This window comes from Trachypithecus francoisi, unplaced genomic scaffold (assembly GCF_009764315.1).
Source record: "Trachypithecus francoisi isolate TF-2019V2 unplaced genomic scaffold, Tfra_2.0 Lachesis_group5, whole genome shotgun sequence".
Taxonomy (NCBI): domain Eukaryota; kingdom Metazoa; phylum Chordata; class Mammalia; order Primates; family Cercopithecidae; genus Trachypithecus; species Trachypithecus francoisi.
The window spans coordinates 101,102,217-101,123,475 of record NW_022681470.1 but is presented as its reverse complement, the minus strand read 5'-3'; the positions used below and the strand labels follow the sequence as shown (position 1 = coordinate 101,123,475).

Below are 21,259 nucleotides of genomic sequence, written 5' to 3'. Positions count from 1 at the left end.
AAGCGCAGGAAGGAGAGGCAAACCGTCCGCCCGCCGGCTCCACAAACAGCCCCTCGCTGGTCCTCCAGCCTTCCAGCGAGAAGAAAGAAAGAGCGTCCCCGGAAGCCGCCGAAACTCTGGGGTAGAGCGGCACGCGCTTTTTGCCTTTCCGCGTCCTCTTCGGTGGCCGTCCTCTTCCTTGAAAGGGCGGTGGGCTCCACTTCCGCTCAGAAGGCCAGAGGGAGCCGCAGGAAGGCGTCGTGGGAATCTCAGCAGCGTTGGGGTTGGTGCCTCTGAACTGCGCTGATCCTGAGGTTAGTGGAAAATGCTGTCTGAACGTGGCAGCACTGACTGGACCAAGAGACCAAATCCGGAATGGGAACCTGTGTAAAGGGAGTGTAGAGCTAGGAGCCAAGCGTCTTGGAAGTCCTTTCGGAGGATGGCAAGGGATCTGGGAATGCTTCTGCAAAGATACGCGGATGGACGAAATAGGTCTCTGGTGATACTGAGGCTTCTTAGGAATTGGAAGAAATAAGTAATGTTTGGTAGCAATTTGTAATAAGAAAGTAATCGTATAATAAACTACGTCCGTTTCTGATTGTGTCAACTTTGTCAAGGAGTAGAAGTTTGAGAATTGAATACTGTCCTGCAAACAACGTAACCTCATCTCCTATTTGACACACCCTGTTGAGAAGCAGTCCTTTACCGCCTACATTTCTTTTTCGAAATTATCATTTCCTTTATGGACTAAGAATAACACTGCCTGCTCACTTCCACCGGGCTGTGAACAGTGACCTTAATTTTTCCAAGCAATGAAGTGTAGAAACTAAGGTCTGTGACAGACTGCAAAATCATCTACTCCCAATCTTTAAAGAAAATCAGAATCATGCATAATCCCATAAAGGTATATTTGATGCATAGTCTTTTTCTATGCATACATTTTTCCTTTTTTTACAATAATTGAATTTTTATATTTTTTCAGCTTCTGTCACTTAATATATTATGAATAATTTTCTTCTTTTTTGGGGGGGGGGTTTTTTTTTTTTGGAGACGGAGTCTCGCACTGTCGCCCGGGTTGGAGTGCAGTGGCCCGATCTCGGCTCACTGCAACCTCCCTCTCCTGGCTTCAAGAGATCCTCCTGCCTCAGCCTCCCAAGTAGCTGGGATTACAGGCGCCCGCCACCACGCCCAGCTAAGTTTTTTTTGTATTTTTAGTATAGAAGGGGTTCACTATGTTGGCCAGGCTGTTCTCAAACTCCTGACCTCGTGATACGCCCACCTTGGCCTCCCAAAGTGCTGGGATTGCAGGCATGAGCCACAGCGCCGGCCTATTATGAATAATTTTCTTCCACAGGAATACACATGGTACTAAATAACTTTGTTGGCGTAGTATGCCATTGTATGGGTATGCTATCATTTATTGTTAGACGTTAGATTGTTTCCAGTAAGTCTGTATTATAAAGAGAACTAATGACTTCATTATTATTAGCTTTTTATTCTTTCCTTGGACACAATATCCAAAAAGAAATTGTTGTTTCAAACATATACAAGATTTTTAAGGCTTTTTGATACGTATTGTCAAATTGCCCTCCAGAAAGAATACATGAATTTACACTCAGCAGCTCTGCTTCCAGCATGAAAGACTTTCCATTGTACCGTTTTGGTGTTTTTTCCCTAGCTCTCAGACTCCCCAGTACCATGACTCAAGCAGAAATTAAGCTGTGTTCTTTGTTGCTGCAAGAGCATTTTGGAGAGATTGTAGAAAAAATTGGAGTCCATCTGATAAGAACCGGCAGCCAGCCACTAAGAGTAATTGCCCATGACACAGGAACATCACTGGATCAGGTATGTCTAAATGACATTAATTTTCTCTAATTTCACTAATTTATCGCACCCACCTTTGAATATTGTTCTTCTCACCCCAGAAAAGGAAAAATGAAGAAAACTTGCCCTGGGAGCAGAACAATGTTATTTGGGGAAGAAAAGGATGGGACTTAGGCATCAACATTTTGTTTCTCAAAGTGTTCCTAGTTCATCACAGCTTTTAGGCAAATCTTTGCTCTTCCCGTGCCATACCTCATTTATTCACAATAGGTCTATTAATCTCAGTACTGCCTTTAAGGAATGAGAATGATGAAAGTAAATTGTGTATTGAAAGATAAGGATCAGAGTGAATATAGCAAAGAATCTTCCTGATTTATTGTATTGATGTCTGATTCTTATTAGCTACTCCAATGGAGAGAGGAAATAAGTGCAGAAATTATCTAGCCATTTTCTGATGCTTAGTAAGTTGTTGGACAAAAAATTTCCAGCAGTAATGAGCTATATCTTCAGGTCTTTCCTCTCTTCTCTTTATGTCCCATCTAGGTGAAAAAAGCCCTGTGTGTCCTCATCCAACATAACCTGGTGAGTTATCAAGTGCACAAACGTGGTGTGGTGGAGTATGAAGCCCAGTGCAGCCGGGTATTACGAATGCTTAGATATCCCCGGTACATCTATACTACCAAAACTCTGTACAGTGACACTGGAGAACTGATTGTTGAGGAGCTTCTGTTGAATGGCAAACTGACAATGTCAGCTGTTGTGAAGAAGGTGGCAGACCGGCTCACAGAGACCATGGAGGGTCAGTACTGTATCCATAGTTGTTAACAAAAGCATAGATCAGCTGGCTACAGGAATGGACCCTGAGCTATCTTAGGCCGTCTCGTCTGCCTTTTTCCTCTCTTATACAGATGGCAAGACCATGGACTATGCTGAAGTATCAAACACATTTGTGCGACTGGCAGACACACACTTTGTACAACGCTGCCCCTCAGTACCTACCACTGAGAATTCAGACCCTGGGCCACCACCACCTGCCCCCACACTTGTCATTAATGAAAAGGACATGTACCTGGTTCCTAAGCTGAGCTTGATAGGTAAGGAATTTTAACCCCGGAACTGTGACTTGCCTTAATTATGGATTCTTCTTGATTGATTGTCAAATGTATGAATCAGTTGAACATTTACCATTGGTAAATCAGACTGATTTGCCAATCAGTCTGAACATTTGTTATGTGTCAAACATCGTGGTGTATAACAATGAAAAAATCATGGTCTCTGTCATGGGGCTTTAGGAGACATACATTAATCAGAAAATCACATTGATATATCATTAAACGGTGATAAGTACTATGAAGGAAATATTCCTATGAAGGAACTGTCATAGTATTATGACACATACATTAATCAGAAAATCACATCAATATATAATTAAACCATGATAAGTACCATGAAGGTAAAGTATGAGGTGTTATGAAAATATATAATGGAGACTTTGGGAGACTGAGGCAGGCGAATTCTATAAGGCCAGTTCCAGACCAGCCTGGGCAACATGGTGAAACCCCATGTCTACTAAAATTGTAAAAATTAGCCAGTTATGGTGGTGTATGCCTGTAATCCCAGCTACTCGGGAGGCTAGGGCAGGAGAATTGCTTGAACCCAGGAGACAGAGGTTGCAGTGAGCCAAGACTGCGCCACTGCACTCCAGCCTGGGCGACAGAGTGAGACCATCTCAGAAAAAAAGAAGAAAATACATAATGAGGGACAGGATTCATCTGGGAGTTTAGGCCTCATGTTTCTTTGAGAAGGTGACATTTGAGCTAAGATTTAAAGTGGAAGCTAACAGTGAGGTAACAGAGGAAAAGCATTTTTGGCAAAGGGAATAGTATGTAGTAAAAAAAAAAAAAAAAAACAGCATTTTGTAGACCAGGCACGGTGGCTCACGCCTGTAATCCCAGCACTTTGGGAGGCTGGGGTAGGCGGGTCACGAGGTCAGGAGATCAAGACCATCCTGGCTAACACAGTGAAACCCTGTCTCTAAAAAAAAAAAATACAAAAATTAGCCGGGCATGGTGGCAGGTGCTATAGTCCCAGCTACTCTGGAGGCTGCGGCAGGAGAATGGCATGAACCCGGGAGGCAGAGCTTGCAGTGAGCCAAGATCTGAGATCATGCCATTGCACTCCAGCTCTGTCACACTCCAGCCTGGGTAACAGAGCAAGACTCCGTCTCAAAAAAAAAAAAAAGCATTTGAGGAAATGAGAGAATGTCAGTATAGCTAAAGCATTGTAAGCAAAGCAAAAGAGACATGAGATAAGGTTAGAGACATAGATAGGCAGGGGTCTGATATCAGAAGCTAATCAGGATCGACCTGCTTAGTACTTGGATGGGAGACAGGCAGGAACTAAATCAAGTAAGACCTTATAGAGCATTTGTTCTTTATGCTAAGAGCAAAGGAAAACTACTAAAGGATTTTTAAAGAAATGACATGATCTAATTTATACTTTTAAAAGATTTTTTGTCTACAGAAAGAATGGGAGAATGGGGCAAAGGTAAATGTTGACAGACTGGTGGAAAATGAAACAGAGGGTGAAGGAGACAAGTATTAAGAATGACATTTGTGTGTCTGACTTGCACATGTGGGAGGATGGTGATAACATTGGCCATGAAAGAGAGTATTGGAGGAGAAAGACTATAAGCTTCTTTTTGAACATGTTGAGTTTCAGATTATTTCATCCTTTACTTGAGTTTCTTATAGCTCTTCAGCCCCCTAAGCAACTCTGATCTAGAGGCAGCTACAGATGTCTTTGGAATGAAAGACACCTGCTCTCATGTTTGGTCATTTGCTGTCATCATATGATATACAGTCTAAGTGTTCAATTGTTTGTTTGGCAGGAAAAGGTAAAAGGCGCAGATCATCTGATGAAGATGCTGCTGGGGAACCCAAGGCCAAGAGACCAAAACATACTACAGATAAGAAGGAGGTAATGGGGCTTCTTGATTAGAAGTCCTCACCCTGAAGCAGGCCAGAAAGAGCACTCAGATAACAAGCCCCAAGAAAGCTTAAAGCTTCCTGAGCTAAGAAGCAGTAGGATTATGAACCTCATTAAATATTAGAAATAGACTAACAATGAACCATTACTGTCTCCCTTCTGAGCCTTAATTCTTTCATTGAACAGAAGTAACAGCTTATGTAAAAAGGGGCCTAGAAAACGTTTAGGTTGCTCAATATAGCAAGAACCTAAAAACCTATAGGGACCAGTGGTGAAAAATGGGTCTAAAAACTGTACATAGGCCTGAACTCATATTCAGTGCCTTCTTAGCATGCCTATAAAGATGTCAGTAAGCATCTCAAACTTAGTGTGGCCAAAACAGAGTAATTGATTCCTCCTCTTAGTAAAAGATGCTACCACCTAGGCCAGCCACCTAGGACACCACCATTTCTGCTTAGGCCAAAATCCTTGGAACCCTCTAATCTCACAGTAAAACATATCAGCTCAGTTTCCAAAATTACCTCAAATCCAACCATTTCTCATCTTTTATCTGCCATCTCTCATCAACTCTTTCCTAACCCTTTCATTAATGGTCTCCCTAGCTGCATTCTTACCTACTTAGTAGCCAAAATGACTTTCTAAGTTCAAAACAAAACAATACATCCACTGATTAAACTCCTTTAATAGCTTTCCTTTACTCTTAGAAGAAATCCAAGATACAGGCTAGGAAGCCTTACATGATCTAGGTCTTCGTATGATCTGTTGGAGACAGGGCTCTTCAACCTCACCTCTGCCCCATCTCCGTCTTGCTCACTGTGTTCCCCCTACTGACTTTCTATCTCTTAAACATGTCAAACTCTTTCTAGTCTTTAGACTTTGGCCCTTATCATGCCTCTGGCTTCAAATGTTTGTCCCCAGATCTTCATGTAGTGGTTTCTGTTTGTATCATTTCTGTCTTAAATGCTCTTTTCATAGACTTCAAGCACCATTGTCCTGTCCTACACTGGTCCCTACCACATTTCTCATTTCATATACTTCACAGCATTTATATTTATAACTGGAATTATTTATTATTTGTGTACATGTTTGTCTAAGAGGTGTGGACTTTATCCTGAAGACAAGGGAGAGCCATTGATGGATTTTAAGCAGGGAAATGAAGTAACTGGATTTATGTGTTAGAAAGATTATGATAGCATAGCAGTTCCGAACCTGTACTACTCCATGCATGGATTTCAGAGAGTCTGCTTGTACTTATGTGCATTTTTCAGTGAAGCTCTCCATACCTTTCATTACATTCTTCAAAGGAACTGTGACCCAAAACAGTTTAAAAAAAAAAAAAAAAGCACTACTCTAAGAAATGGGAAGAATGATGCAAAACAAAATTAGAAGGAGAAAACCCAGTTACTCCTTTTATAGTGTCTGCTATGTTTCAAAGGGAAAAAAAAGAAAAACCAGTTCGGAGGCTATTGTAGTAATCCAGATGGGCCAAGATTTAGAGTCTGAAATAAGGTAATGATAGGAGAGAGAAAAGTAGATATCTGATAACTATAAAGAATAGGTAGAACGCCGGGCGCGGTGGCTCAAGCCTGTAATCCCAGCACTTTGGGAGGCCGAGACGGGCGGATCACAAGGTCAGGAGATCGAGACCATCCTGGCTAATACGGTGAAACCCCGTCTCTACTAAAGAATACAAAAAAAAAAAAACTAGCCGGGCGACGAGGCGGGCGCCTGTAGTCCCAGCTACTTGGGAGGCGGAGGCAGGAGAATGGCGTGAACCTGGGAGGTGGAGCTTACAGTGAGCTGAGATCCGGCCATTGTACTCCAGCCTGGGCGACAGAGCCAGACTCCGTCTCAAAAAAAAAAAAAAAGAATAGATAGAACTTGGTAATGGGATGGTAGATATGGACAGCAGGGGACTAGGGGTGATACCCAAGTTTGTAGCTTAAGAAATTGGGTTGGCCGGCCAAGCACGGTGACTCACGTCTGTAATCCCAGCACTTTGGGAGGCCGAGGCAGGTGGATCACCTGAGGTCAGAGTTCGAGACCAGCCTGGTCAACATGGTGAAACCCCGTCTCTACTAAAAGTACAAAAATTAGCCGGCCATGGTGGTGGGTGCCTGTAATCACAGCTACTTGGGAGGCTGCGGCAGGATAATGGCCTGAACCTGGGAGGCAGAGGTTGCAGTGAACCGAGATCGCACCACTGAACTCCATCCTGGGTGACAGAGCGAGACTCCATCTCCAAAAAAAGAGAGAGAGAGAAAGAAAGAAATTGGGTTGTCTAGGCACAGTGGCTCTCACCTGTAATCCCAGCATTTTGGGAGGCTGACGCAGAAGAATTACTTGAGCGCAGGAGTTTGAGACCAGCCTGGACAACATAGACCCTATCTCTACCAGAAAAAAAAAATCCACCAGACCTGGTGGCACATGCTTGTAGTCCCAGCTACTCAGGAGCTGAGGTGGGAGGATCACTTGAGCCCAAGAAGTCAAGGCTGCAGTGAGCCACAATTGTGCCACTGCACTACAGCTTGGGCAACAGAGCAAGACCCTGTCTCAAAAAAAAAAAAAAAATTGGGATGGTTATAGTGCAGTTACCTGAAAACTTACAAAACAGAACAGTTTGGAGAAAAGGTGACAGTGTCAAATAGGCAGCTGAGTCTATGCATCTGAAGCGTAATAGAGGGTTCTAGGATAGGCCGGGTGCGGTGGCTCATGCCTGTAATCCTAGCACTTTGGGAGGCCGAGGCGAGTGGATGACCTGAGGTCAGGAATTCGAGACCAGCCTAGCCAACATGGCGAAACCCCATCTCTACTAAAAATACAAAAATTAGCCAGGCGTGGTGGCACAGGCCTGTAATCCCAACTACTCAGGAAGCTGAGGCAGGAGAATCGCTTGAACCTGGAGGGTGGAGGTTGCAGTGAGCTGAGATTGTGCCACTTCACTCCAGCCTGGGCGAAAGAGCAAAACTCCGTCTCAAAAAAAGAGAGAGAGGGTTCTAGGATAGAGTGACATATTTGGAAATGCACCAATAGTTGAAGCCTGTAGAGCAGATAAAATTACCCAAGTAGAGCGTGTAGAATAAAAAGAAAGGAAAGGTATGGACAGAACCCTGACAAAACACTAGTATTACAGGTGGGATCTGAAAGAGGAACCTGTGGAGACTGAGGAAAGGTGGCCAGAAAGGTTCAAAGTAGCACCAAGAAAAAATGGTGTCAGCCAGGCCCAGTGGCTCACACCTGTAATCCTAACACTTTGGAAGGGCAAGGCTGGCGGATCACTTGAGCCTAGGAGTTTGAGACCATCCTGAGCAACATGGTGAGACCCTGTCTCTACAAAAAATACAAAAATTACCCAAGCATGGTGGCACACACCTGTGGTCCCAGCTACTTGGGAGGCTGAAGTGAGAGGATCACCTGAGCCCAAGGAGGTCAAGGCTGCAGTGAGCTACGATCACACCACTGCACTCCAGCCTGGGTGACAAAGACCCTGTCTTTAAAAAGAAAAAAAAAATGGTGTCATAAAATCCAAGGAGCCACATAAAGTTTTAAGAAGGAAAAAATGTCCAACCATGTCATATGCTTCCAAAAGGTTAAATAAGATCAGAAGTGGAAAGTATTATTTGAACTTAACAACATAGAGTCCTCAAGGACAATTGTGGAATTTCACTGGAATGCAAGTGACAATTGACATTTCAGTACAGTGGTGGAAACGGGGTAAGTAAATCTAGATAGAGATAACAGCTGGGATGGCCAACTGTTTGAGAAGCTTGGCTGTGACAGTAAGGAAAAGAAGAGAAGGCATAGGGTTGAAGGAGAATTCTACAGTAAAAGAGACTTGGACAGGGTAAAGGCTGATAAGAAGGCGGTAGAGAAGGAAAGGCTGAAGATGTTAGAGGACAGGGTAAAATAGAGCTGGATCCCCAAGAATGAATGAGAGAGTAAGATCTGGAATACCAATATGGGCATTAACCTTAGGTAAAAGGAACATTTTTCAGCTGTGATAAAAGTGAGTGAAAATATGAGTTAAGAACAAAAAAGAAAGAAATGTGGTGAGGATGTGCACAGAGCTGAGTAATTTCTGGCTTAGTGGCTTCTATTTTCTCTGTGAAATCAGAGGCAAAGTCATCTGCCAGGAGTGAGAAGGAAGGTCAAGCTGGAGACTTGAGGGTAATGGAGAAGAGTTAAAATAGGGAGAGAGAAGGCCGGTCATGGTGGCTCACGCCTGTAATCCCAGTACTTTGAGAGTCCAAGGCAGGCAGATCACCTGAGGTCAGGAGTTCGAGACCAGCCTAGCCAACATTGTAAAACCCCCCAACTCTACTAAAAATACAAAAATTAGCCTAGCTCAGTGGTGGTTGCCTGTAATCCCAGCTACTTGGTAGGCTGAGGCAGGAAAATCGCTTGAACCCGAGAGGCAGAGGTTCCAGTGAGCCGAGATCACGCCACTGCACTCCAGTCTGGGTGACGAGCAAAACTGCATCTCCAAAAAAAAGTAAAATAATAAAATAGGGAGAGAAAGATTGGAGATGAGCTTAGAGAACCTGTTTGAAGTTGGGATTTGTCTAGACACCAATCTACATGACTGAATGATTTTTCTCCAACCAATTTAGTTGTTACTGTGTAGGAAAAGAAATGGTGGCCGGACGCGGTGGCTCAAGCCTGTAATCCCAGCACTTTGGGAGGCCGAGACGGGCGGATCACGAGGTCAGGAGATCGAGACCACCCTGGCTAACACGGTGAAACCCCGTCTCTACTAAAAATACAAAAACCTAGCTGGGCGAGGTGGCGGGCGCCTGTAGTCCCAGCTACTCGGGAGGCTGAGGCAGGAGAATGGCATAAACCCGGGAGGCGGAGCTTGCAGTGAGCTGAGATCCGGCCACTGTACTCCAGCCTGGGCGACAGAGCGAGACTCCATCTCAACAACAACAACAACAACAACAACAAAAAAGAAATGGTGAACCATTAAATCCAAGCTGCTCACCAGAAAACTTTACATTATATCTAAATGTTTCTCTCTAAGTCTTTTCTCTTCCTCAGCCCATTCCAGATGATGGGATTTATTGGCAGGCCAACCTTGACAGATTCCACCAACACTTCCGTGACCAAGCCATTGTGAGTGCAGTCGCTAACCGGATGGACCAGGTAATACCTAAGTGGGTCTGTCATTGGTCATCAGGGACATTTACTTATTTGTCAGATATGGCCATTGGCACAGAGAGCCGGGGCAGCACTGTGATTTCTGAATTCTAGTTTACTTTTCAAACAGACGAGCAGCGAGATTGTGCGAACCATGCTCCGAATGAGTGAGATTACCACTTCCTCTAGTGCTCCCTTCACCCAGCCATTGTCTTCCAATGAGGTGAGTTTCGTGTTCTTGGGCTAACTTTCTGACAGATTCTTGGGTATTAACAACGTTTATTATACACAGATCCTGGGTTTGGGTTGAGGTCTGAGCCTTGATAGAGAAGAGCGTTTTGTTTGATGTGGAGCAGGGATTATCTTCAAGTGGTGAGCACTGAAATGTTTGGTCTCTTAGGATCCAGCTTTTAAAAATCTACACTATTCACTTAGTCAAAGTATCTGTTTGTCAAGTACAGCCTATTCCTAATTATTTTAAGAATTCACGATTTGGATTCTGAGAGCCTTGGCATTCAGGACATTATTTGACCCCTTGTATTTAAAATACCGATATGTAATATATCCAATATGTGTTATTTATATTACTTTCATAGTAATACAGTCATGCACCACTTAACAACAGGGATACATTCTGAGAAATGTGTCATCAGGCGATTTCATCATTGTATGAACATCGTAGAGTGTACTTACACAAACCTAGACGGTGTAGCCTACAGCACATCTAGACCATACGGGATAGCCTATGGCTTCTAGGCTGTAAACCTGTACAGCATGTTACTGTACTGAATACTGTAGGCTGTTGTAATGCAGTGGCATCTGTGTATCTAAACATCTAAACCACAGAAAAGGTACAGTAAAAATATGGTATGAAAAATTAAAAACTACACCCCTTTAGTGCATTTAACATGAATGGAGCTTTCAGGACTAAAAGTTGCCCTGCGGAGTCAGTGAATGAATGGCAAATGTGAATGTGAAGGTCTACATACTTAGGCTACACTGTATTTATTAAAAACAGTAACAGGCTGGGCGGGGTGGCTCACGCCTGTAATCCTAGCACTTTGGGAGGCCGAGGCTGGTGGATTTCTGGAGCTCAGGAGTTCGAGACCAGCCTGGGCAACATGGTGAAACCCATCTACTAAAATATGAAAGAAAAAAACAATTAGCCAGGCATGGTGGCGTGCTCCTGTGGTCCCAGCTACTCAGCAGGCTGAGGCAGGAGTATTTCTTGAATCCAGGAGGCGGAGGTTGCAGTGAGCCAAGATCATCCCACTGCACTCCAGCCTCACCACAAACGTGAGTAATGTGTTTCACAGCGGCATTATGCTATGATGTTACAACAGCTACGAAATCACAAAACAGCAGGAATTTTTCAGCTCCAGTATAATCTTATGGGACCACAGCTGCACACGGTCCATTGTTGACTAAAATGTTATGTGGTGCATGACTATATTTACTTAAATATTCCTATATTTTTATATTGTTTATTTTAAAGTCCTACAGCCAGGTACAGTAACTCATACTTGTAATCCTAGAACTTTGGGAGGTTGAGGCAGAAGGATCCCTTGAGGCCAGGAGTTCAAGACCAACCTGGGCAACATGGCAAGACCAGACCCCCGTCTCTACAAAAAAATTTTTTTAAAAAAATTAGTTGGGTGTGGTGCCACATGCCTATAGTCACAGCTATTCAAGAGGCTGAGGCAGGAGGATTGCTTGAGCCCAGGAGTTTGAGGTTGCAGTGAACTGTGATCATGCCACTGCACTACAGCTTAAACAACAGAGCAAAACCCTATTTCAAAAAAAAAAGGCCGGATGCAGCGCCTCACACGTAGAATTCCAGCACTTTGGGAGGCTGAGGTGGGCAGATCACTTGAGGAGTTCAAGACCAGCGTAGTCCAACATGGTGAAAGCTCATCTCTACTAAAAATACAGAAATTAGCCGGGCATGGTGGTGGGCGCCTGTAGTCCCAGCTACTTGGGAGGCTGAGGCTGGAGAATCACTTGAATCCAGAAGTGGGAGGTTGCAGAGAGCTGAGATCGCACCACTGCATTCCAGCTTGGGAGACAGAGTGAGTCTCTGTCTCCAAAAAAAAAAAAGTTTGATATGTATCTTTATTCAGACCTTGCATACTCTAACATATGTGTGGGTGTATGTATTGTTTAACCCCAAAATGGAACTATTCATACTGGCTTGGCTTTTTTTTTTTTTTCTTTCATTTTTTTGTGACAGAGTCTCACTCTTTCACCCAGGCCGGAGTACAGAAGCATGATCTCAGCTCACTGCAACCTTCGTCTCCTGGGTTCAAGGCATTCTCCTGCTCATCCTCCCGAGTAGCTGGGATCACAGGCACATACCACCACACCAGGCTAAATTTTGTATTTTTAGTAGAGACAGGGTTTCACTATGTTGGCCAGGCTGGTCTTGAACTCCTGACCTCAAGTGATCCGCCCACCTCGGCCTCTCAAAGTGCTGGGGTTACAAAGGCATGATCCACCGCACCCGACCTATTCATATTGTTCTATAACTTGTTTTTTTATATGACAGTGTATGTAAAACTTTTCATGTCAGTTTCTATAGATTTGTCTCACTCTTCATAATGACTCTCATATTCCACTTAATGGCCATGCTATATTTTAGTGTACTCCTCAGTACTGGTCATTTGGGTGTTCCTAGTTTTTTACTCTTACAAACAATCCTGCTATGAATATTTTTGGACAGTTTTGTGATAAAACTAAAATTGAAACTTTTTTTTTTTTTTTTGAGACGGAGTTTCGCCCTTGTAGCCCAGGCTGGAGTGCAATGGCACAATTTCGGCTCACTGCAACCTCTGCCTTCCAGGTTCAAGCGATTCTCCTGCCTCAGCCTCCCAAATAGCTGGGATTACAGGCATGCGCCACCACGTCCAGCTAATTCTGTATTTTTACTAGAGACAGGATTTCACCATGTTGGTCAGGCTCTCCAACTCTTGACCCAAAGTGATCCACCTGCCTCAGCCTCCCAAAGTGCTGGGATTATAGGCATTAGCCACTGCGCCCAGCCTAAAACATCTTTATTTCAGTAAAGTCAGGAGTTCTAAGTTCCCACACTCATTTTAAGTGTCTTTTGCTCCATAGATCTTCAGATCCCTGCCTGTAGGCTATAACATCTCTAAGCAAGTTCTTGATCAGTATCTCACTCTGCTGGCAGATGATCCAGTAAGTCTGTTTTTGCTTTTTTTCTTTTTTCTTTAGTCTGTACTGTTGATAATTTACTTCTGCGCTGATATCTAGTATCATTCTCCTGTAGAGTTATTCTCTACCTAGCCAGCCCAGACAATTTCTCCACATCATTTGATGGGAGGGCTACCTGCTGCAGACTTTTGGTCAGATTTGTTCCATTGGAAACAGAATCACTGGACTTTCCATTCAGTTAACACTCTCTCTTTTTCTTAATAGCTAGAGTTTGTTGGAAAGTCTGGCGACAGTGGTGGAGGAATGTATGTCATCAGTATCCTTACCAGTTATTTCCTTAGAGTCAGGCAGCCTGACCTATAAATCAGAATGGTGCCTTAGGAAAGAAAGATTTGGTAATGTTTATTACACTAAATAAGTTAGAAAATTGAAGTAATTGTTAAATAAATTTTTCTATTAATGTCCAGTGAACTGCATTGATGATAAAGAAGTAAAAAGAAGCCAGGCGTAGTGGCTCACACCTGTAATCCTAGGACTTTGGGAGGCTGAGGCAGGCGAATTGCATGAACCCAGGAGTTCAAGATCAGCTAAGCAACATGGCAAAATCCCATCTCTACAAAAAATACAAAAACTAGCCAGATATAATGATGCATGCTTGTAGTCCAGCTCCTCAGGAGGCTGAGGTGGGAGGATCGCTTGAGCCCAGGAGACGGGTTGCAGTAAGCTGAGATGATGCCACTGTACTCCAACCTGGGTGACAGAGTGAGACCCTGTCTCAAAAAAAAGAAGTAAAAAGGACTTTTAATCAGCCAAATTGTAGTTAAGCAAAACCCTTACTTAAACACTTGTATTAAAGTTTTGGAATATTTATGTACCATAACTGAAATCATAAATTATAACATGAAAAGCAAAATAGCTTTAAAATTTAATTATAAATTAGAAACTTAGGAGTAAAACTCAGATCACAATAACTAGGCCAAAACATTACTGAGTGACCTTAATTCTCTACATAAAGACCTCCATAAGGCATTAGCATCCCTGGCCACAGCCACTCTGGAGTCTGTCATACAGGAGAGGTAAGGGGGACACTGGGTTTGGGATCACATACTTCCTATCCCCAATGAAGTAATTTGATCATTATGTAAGCAACCAATATAACCACACATTGGCACACTTTGCCCCATTTTTTCACTGGACTCCTATGGATCGCATTAACACTGCTCTTTACCCTAAAATAACCTACTGTTTAATTCCAATTAACCAGCCTCCCTAAAGCCTTTGCTTACAAATGTAGGAACTGTGGCACTCAAATGAGTCAGCAGTTGGTGACTGCCTTATGATTAACATCAGCTGGTGATGCCTTACCATCACCAGCCTATGGAGCTATAGAATAATTTTCTGATAACTGTTCCCTTCTGGTCCTGGCTCCACACATGGAATAGAACAACCACTCCATCTGTGACTGGGAACTAAAGCTAATCTTCTATATTAGCGTGCCATTTGCTTTCTTCATTCCTTTCCAGATTTGGGTCTCGCTGTGCTAGAATATTCCGTCTAGTTTTGCAGAAGAAACACCTAGAGCAGAAGCAAGTGGAAGACTTTGCAATGATTCCTGCAAAGGAGGCAAAGGATATGCTATATAAGATGCTCTCAGAAAATTTCATGTCACTCCAGGTAACCAACTAAGGGTATAATAATTGCCAACCAGCAATGCTGGCCTAGGGTGAGAGAAACTTCTTAGGGAAACATACTGAACCCCCAAGCAAACTCTGTATCCAGCTCTGAGACAGAAAAACATGATTCACAGAGACGGAGCAAGCACTTGGAGAATAATGTGGGGCCTTAACTGCCCTAGTAAGAAAGAGGCAGCCGGGCACAGTGACTCACGCCTGTAATCCCAGCACTTTGGGAGGCCAAGGTGGGCGGCCAAGGTGGGCAGATCACTTGAGGTCAGGAGTTCGAGACCAGCCTGGCCAACATGGTGTAACTCCGTCTCTACTAAAATACAAAACCATTAGCTGGGCCTGGTGGCATGCGCCTATAATCCCAGCTACGCGGGAGGCTAAGGCAGGAAGGAGAATCTCTTGAACCCGAGAGGGGTAGGTTGCAGTGAGCCGAGATCGAGCCACTGCACTCCAGCCTGAGCGACAGAGTGAGACTCTGTCTCAAAAAAAAAAAAAAGAGGCACAGGCAGGATGTCACCCCAAACCAATCCTGCCTTTTTTTCTCTTCTGTTTCTATCCTTCCTTAAGCCTTAATTCTGTAATAGTTTAAATTTATCAACACATCTAACTGAGTCTGCAGGGCTATGTAGTAGACCCTATGAGTAAATAGAATGGATTTTGGAGTCGGATTAGAGCTCTGCTTTACCCAGTTACATTAAGCAAGTTACATTTTTCCCATCTATAAAACAGTGATGGATGGTGATAATAAAAATAATATGGTTGCCAGGCGCTGTGGCTTATTCCTGTAATCCCAGCACTTTGGGAGGCCTCGGCAGACAGATCACTTGAGGTCAGGAGTTTGAGACCAGCCTGGCCAACCTGGTGAAACCCTGTCTCTACTAAAAATACAAAAATTAGCTGGGTGTGGTGGCGTGTGTCTGTAATCCCAGCTACTCAGGAGACAGGAAGGAGAATTGCTCGAACCCAGGAGGCAGAGGTTACAGTGAGCCAAGAGTGCACTACTGCACTCCAGCCTGGGCAAAAGAGCAAGACTCCGTCTCAAAAATAATAATAATATGGTTTTCTGTGAAGATCAAATAGAATTTACCTGGCACGTAGAGTTGCTCAGTAAATGTTAGTTGCCTTCCCTTTCTTCCCCAGCTCAGGATGCTGACAGTCATAAAAAAACAGGGAAGCCCAGCTCTCCAATTGACTAATTATGACATAAACCACAGAGACTGGGTTGAGCACAACTGTAATCTCAGCACTTCGGGAAGCCAAGGCAGGATGCTCATTTGAGCCCAGGAATTCAAGACCAGCCTGGGCAATATAGTGAGACCATGTCTCCCCGACCCCCAAAAAATTAAAAAATTAGCCGAGCGGCCGGGCGCGGTGGCTCAAGCCTGTAATCCCAGCACTTTGGGAGGCCGAGACGGGCGGATCACGAGGTCAGGAGATCGAGACCATCCTGGCTAACACGGTGAAACTCCGTCTCTACTAAAAATACAAAAAAATCTAGCCGGGCGAGGTGGCAGGCGCCTGTAGTCCCAGCTACTCGGGAGGCTGAGGCAGGAGAATGGCGTAAACCCGGGAGGCGGAGCTTGCAGTGAGCCGAGATCCGGCCACTGCACTCCAGTCCGGGCGACAGAGCGAGACTCCGCCTCAAAAAAAAAAAAAAAAAAAATTAGCCGAGCATGGTGGTGCATGCCTGTAGTTCTGGCTACTCGGGAGGCTGAGGTGGGAGGATTGCTTGAGCCGAAGGTAGAAGTTGCAGTAAGCCAATATCATGCCACCGCACTCCATCCTGGGTAACAGAGCAAAACCCAGTCTCTAAACAAATAAATAAATAAACATAGGTACTGAATGACTAGGAAACAGGAAAGTGTAAGTAAAAAAGAGGGCTGAGTAACTCCAGGGGGAATGAGTGTGTACTTTGCCAGTTCTAAAACAGTATAATTTCTGTTATTTTTCTTTCTATTGGACAAATAGGAAATTCCCAAAACACCAGACCATGCCCCATCCAGGACCTTCTATTTATATACTGTGAACATCCTGTCGGCTGCCCGAATGTTGTTGCACAGGTGCTATAAGGTATCTCCACACGGACAAGTCCCCCTCATATGCCCACTTCGCCCTGAGCTGCTGAAATAGAACTATGTACATTCCTTGGTCTGTCTTCTCTTTTCTCAGAGCATAGCCAACCTGATAGAAAGGAGGCAATTTGAAACCAAAGAGAATAAGTAAGTAACATTTTCAGCTGAGTTATTTACATTTTTCAAAGTCAAGGGCCTAAGGGGGAAATTTCCTCTAGAAATAGGAACTAATAGATGCTGGGCCTGGCAGGGTGGCTCACGCCTGTAATCCCAGCACTTTAAGAGGCTGAGGCAGGTGGATCACTTGAGGTCAGGAGTTCGAGACCAACCTGGCCAACATGGTGAAACCTTGTCTTCACTAAAAATACAAAAGTTAGCTGGGCATGGTGGCGCACACCTATAGTCCCAGCTACTTGGGAGGCTAAGGCAGGAGAATCACTTAAACCAGTGAGTGGAGCTTGCATTGAGCCAAGATCATGCCACTGCACTCCAGCCTGGGCAACAGAGTGACATTCCATCTCAAAAAAATTTTTTTTTTGAGAAATAGGAACCAACAGAGATAGCAACCAGTCTACTTGCATTGAATCATTGGCTTGGATTAGTATAAATCATGCATTAGTCTACACTTTTCTAACATGCTCCCAGTGAAATAATTTTTCAGATTAAATTTATGAGAAACGTACAAACGCACCAAACTTTTAAGTGCAAATGAGAGGCAGTAAGAATTTCAGGAGTAAAGTTATATTTCCCAATAAGTTTGTAGAAAATGTCCTTAGAAGGTAACATTATCTACTTTGACCAGGAAAATGGTAAAAGGGTGGTGGGCTGTGCCTCAGACATACGTGGTAAGAGAATCTCCCAGGTTAGGGAACATGTTTCAGAGTTGTGTTTGTTTGACAGGCGTCTACTAGAAAAATCTCAGAGGGTAGAAGCCATCATTGCATCTATGCAGGCTACAGGTGCAGAGGAAGCACAGTTACAAGAAATAGAGGAGATGATCACAGCTCCTGAACATCAGCAGCTAGAGACCCTGAAACGTAATGTCAACAAGTAAGCATCACAAACTTCAGACCTACATTTCAAAATACTATCCAGAAAATCCATTTTGACATCTGTAACTCTCCAACTTAGCACGAGCAAACCTAAACTCACTGTCTTCTCCAGCTAACTGAACAGAATGTAATCCACCTATTTTTGTAAACCAGCAGTTCTGAAGATGTTCTCAGCTTCTTCTCCATCACCATATACACTCTCTTGTTCATCAAGTACTGGTAAATTTTTTTTAAGAGGGGATTTTGGCTGTGTTACCCAGACTGGCCTTGAACTCCTAGGTTCAAACAGTCTTCCTGCTCAGCCTCCCAAGTAGTTGGGACTACAGGCAAGTGCCACTGCACTGGCTTAATTTTACTTCAGTAATGTGTCTCAAATCTGGCCTTTCTAAGTATTTTTTTGGATGCTAGGTTAGTGGTTGCTTATTTCATTTTTGGATTGTTCATTGCTAGTGTTATACAAAAACAACCAACTTTTGTGTTGTGATTTTGTATCCCACAACAATTAAGACTACCCTCCCCCAGGACAGAGGCTCTGTATTTTGCATTCTTAGCAGTTTCCATGGTGTCTGGCACATAAAAGATGCTTGGTAAATGGCAAAATGATCTACTGGTTCTCCTGCTTTCTTTCCATCCACTCTCAGGGGTAACCAAGCAGTTATCCATGGCCACACCCACCCTAGCCTCTAATCTTAAATATGCTAATGAACATTCAGTCTAGGCAAATGCTTTTACTTTTTCACTCAGGTTGGATGCCAGTGAGATCCAGGTGGACGAAACCATCTTCCTGCTAGAGTCTTACATTGAGTGCACCATGAAGAGACAGTGATCCAGAAGAAGCATCTTCCTCAAAAGATCTGGGGGGGGGATGGAAAGCAAAATAAAGGAAGTGCCTGGACGCATTATTTGCAGTGGGATAAGTTGCAGATTCTTCAACTAAACCCCCCTCTCTATCCCCTGCAGCCCAGGATACACCTGAAAGAATTTGGCATATTTAGATCCATTGCTATAATCTCCCCTCATCAAATCTTGGCACTGGGAAGAACCTTAAATCAACAGGATTAATCATCTATCAGATGCATCTGTAGCCATAAAGAAGTTACCCACACCTGTGGTTACCTACATCCCTGGCAGTAGGAAACTTCTTCCTAATAAGTTAATTTTATTTTCAAATGTCTATGCCTGTTCTTTATTTTGTTGCGATAGATAAGACAGAAAATTTGTTGTTGAGACAGGATCTCACTCTGTCACCCAGGCTGGGGTATAATAGTGCAATCACAGCTCCCTGCAACCTGGACCTCCTGAGCTCAAGCATCCTTGCATGTCAGCCTCTGGAGCAGCTGGGACTACAGGCATGCACCACACATACCTGGCTAATGTTTTCTTTTTTTTTTTTTTTTTTTTTTTTTTTTTTTTTTTTTTTTTTTTTGTAGAGACGGGGCCTCCCTGTGTTGCCCAGGCTGATGAACTAATTTCTAACACACACACGCTGGAGGGAATGTGAAAGACTATCACGGAGAAGAAAAAGTTATTTTGAGGGTTAGCAGGTGGATTGTCCCAAGCAGTCACACTAGAATCTGTGGACTGAAGCCACATTTGCCAGCTCCAGGCTTCTAATACATCTGAAACTACGTAGAACAGCTAGCCCAATGCCTGGCATATGATAAGCATACAGTAAATGAGTGCCTTCCTTTTCATGGTTCCTTAAAACTGGCAACGCTAAATTGTCTCTCTCAGTATCATGGATATAATTTGTCCCAGCAGCTTTAATTCATTTAAAGCAGTTAAATGTTGTTTTATAATATTTTCAGTTTGGTCTCACCAATGTGTTTTCTAATTCTTTAAACACTTGAGTGCCAAATAATTGCCAGCCACCATACTAAACACAACATACAAAGAGATAAGACACCATCTCTGCCCTCAAGCCAATCACCATCATTTACTAAGCACCTGTTTTGTAAAGTACTAAGTACTTTACTTTTGCTAAGTACTGGGGTAAGCCTTGGAGATATAAAGATTAATAAATTTTAAGCATACCGTCTAGTAGGAGGAGACAAGTACATAAGTACCAGGAAGTACTGGAGGTGCTACAGTAGAAGAGTAAACACTATGTATAGAGAGGCCAGAGAGGGAAAAGGGTCAGGCAGGAAAGGGAACACAGAGAAAGTGACAATGTATAGTTTGAAAGATGAGGATGCTTTATTTGCAAACTATCTTAACAAGGGATTAATAACCAGAATACACAAGGAGCTCAAACAATAGCAAAAAGAACAAATAATCCAACTTAAAAATAGCCAAAAGATCTGAATAGGTATTTTCAAAAGAAGATATACAAATGGCCAACAGATATATCAAAAAATGTTCAACATCACTAATCAGAGAAACGGAAATCAAAATCACACTGAGATATCATCTCACCCCAATTAGTTACTTTTACCAAGCAGAAAGAATGAATGCTAGTGAGGATGTGGAAAAAGGAAAGCCCTGCCTGGTACACTATTGGGAATGTAAATTGGTACAGCCACCATGGAAGACTACAGAGGTTCCTCAAAAAACTAAAAATAGATCTGTATGCTCCAGCAATTCCACTACTGGGTATATATCTCTCTCCAAAAGGAAAGAAATGAATATATCAAAAAGATACCTGCACTCCCATGTTTATTGCAGCACTATTCACGATAGCCAAAACATGGAATCAACCTAAGTGCCCATCAATAGATAAAAGGCTAAAGAAAATGTATCTATTATTCAGCCAGAAGAATTAATGAAATCCTGTCATTAGCAGCAACACGGATGGAATTAGAGGTCATTATGTTAAGTAAAATAAACCAAGCACAGAAACAAATATTGCATGTTCTCTCTCACATGGGAGCTAAAAAAGTGGATCTCAAGAAAATAGAGAATAGATTGGTATTACCAGAATCTAGGAAGGATGGGGAGGATGAAGAGAGGTTGGTTAGTGGGCACAGATAATACAGTTTGAAGAAATCAGACCTAGTGTTGGATAGATCAGCAGGGTTGCATAGTTATTAATTTACTGTACATTTCAAAACAGCTAAAAGAGAATAATTTTGATGGTGGCTCAATCCTATAATCCCAACACACTGGGAGGATCAACTGAAGCCAGGAGTTCAAGAACAACAGCCTGGGCTACATAGTGAGATTTCATCTTTACAAAAGTTTAAAAATTAGCCAGGTGTGGTAGGGTGCACCTGTAATCCCAGCTACTCAGGAGGCTGAGGCAGGAGAATCGCTTGAACCAGGGAGGTGGAGGTTGCAGTGAGCCGAGATCGCGCCACTGCATTCCAGCCTGGGTGACAGAGCAAGACTCCGTCTCAAAAAAAGAAAAAAAGCC

At 43.3% G+C, this 21,259-nt stretch overlaps 1 protein-coding gene across 1 annotated transcript; it reads left to right on the top strand.

The window, feature by feature from the left end:
* Nucleotides 1–119: 119 nt before the first annotated feature.
* On the top strand, nucleotides 120–19,075 carry POLR3C (RNA polymerase III subunit C). Its single transcript, XM_033197888.1, has 15 exons — nucleotides 120–293; nucleotides 1,658–1,824; nucleotides 2,347–2,602; nucleotides 2,712–2,897; nucleotides 4,694–4,782; nucleotides 9,829–9,933; nucleotides 10,058–10,150; nucleotides 13,042–13,122; nucleotides 13,363–13,414; nucleotides 14,114–14,174; nucleotides 14,622–14,772; nucleotides 16,752–16,853; nucleotides 16,953–17,002; nucleotides 17,756–17,905; nucleotides 18,652–19,075. Exons 2-15 carry the CDS (start codon nucleotides 1,678–1,680, stop codon nucleotides 18,731–18,733), a joined length of 1,605 nt encoding a protein of 534 aa, XP_033053779.1. The 5' UTR covers nucleotides 120–293; nucleotides 1,658–1,677; the 3' UTR covers nucleotides 18,734–19,075.
* Nucleotides 19,076–21,259: the final 2,184 nt, after the last annotated feature.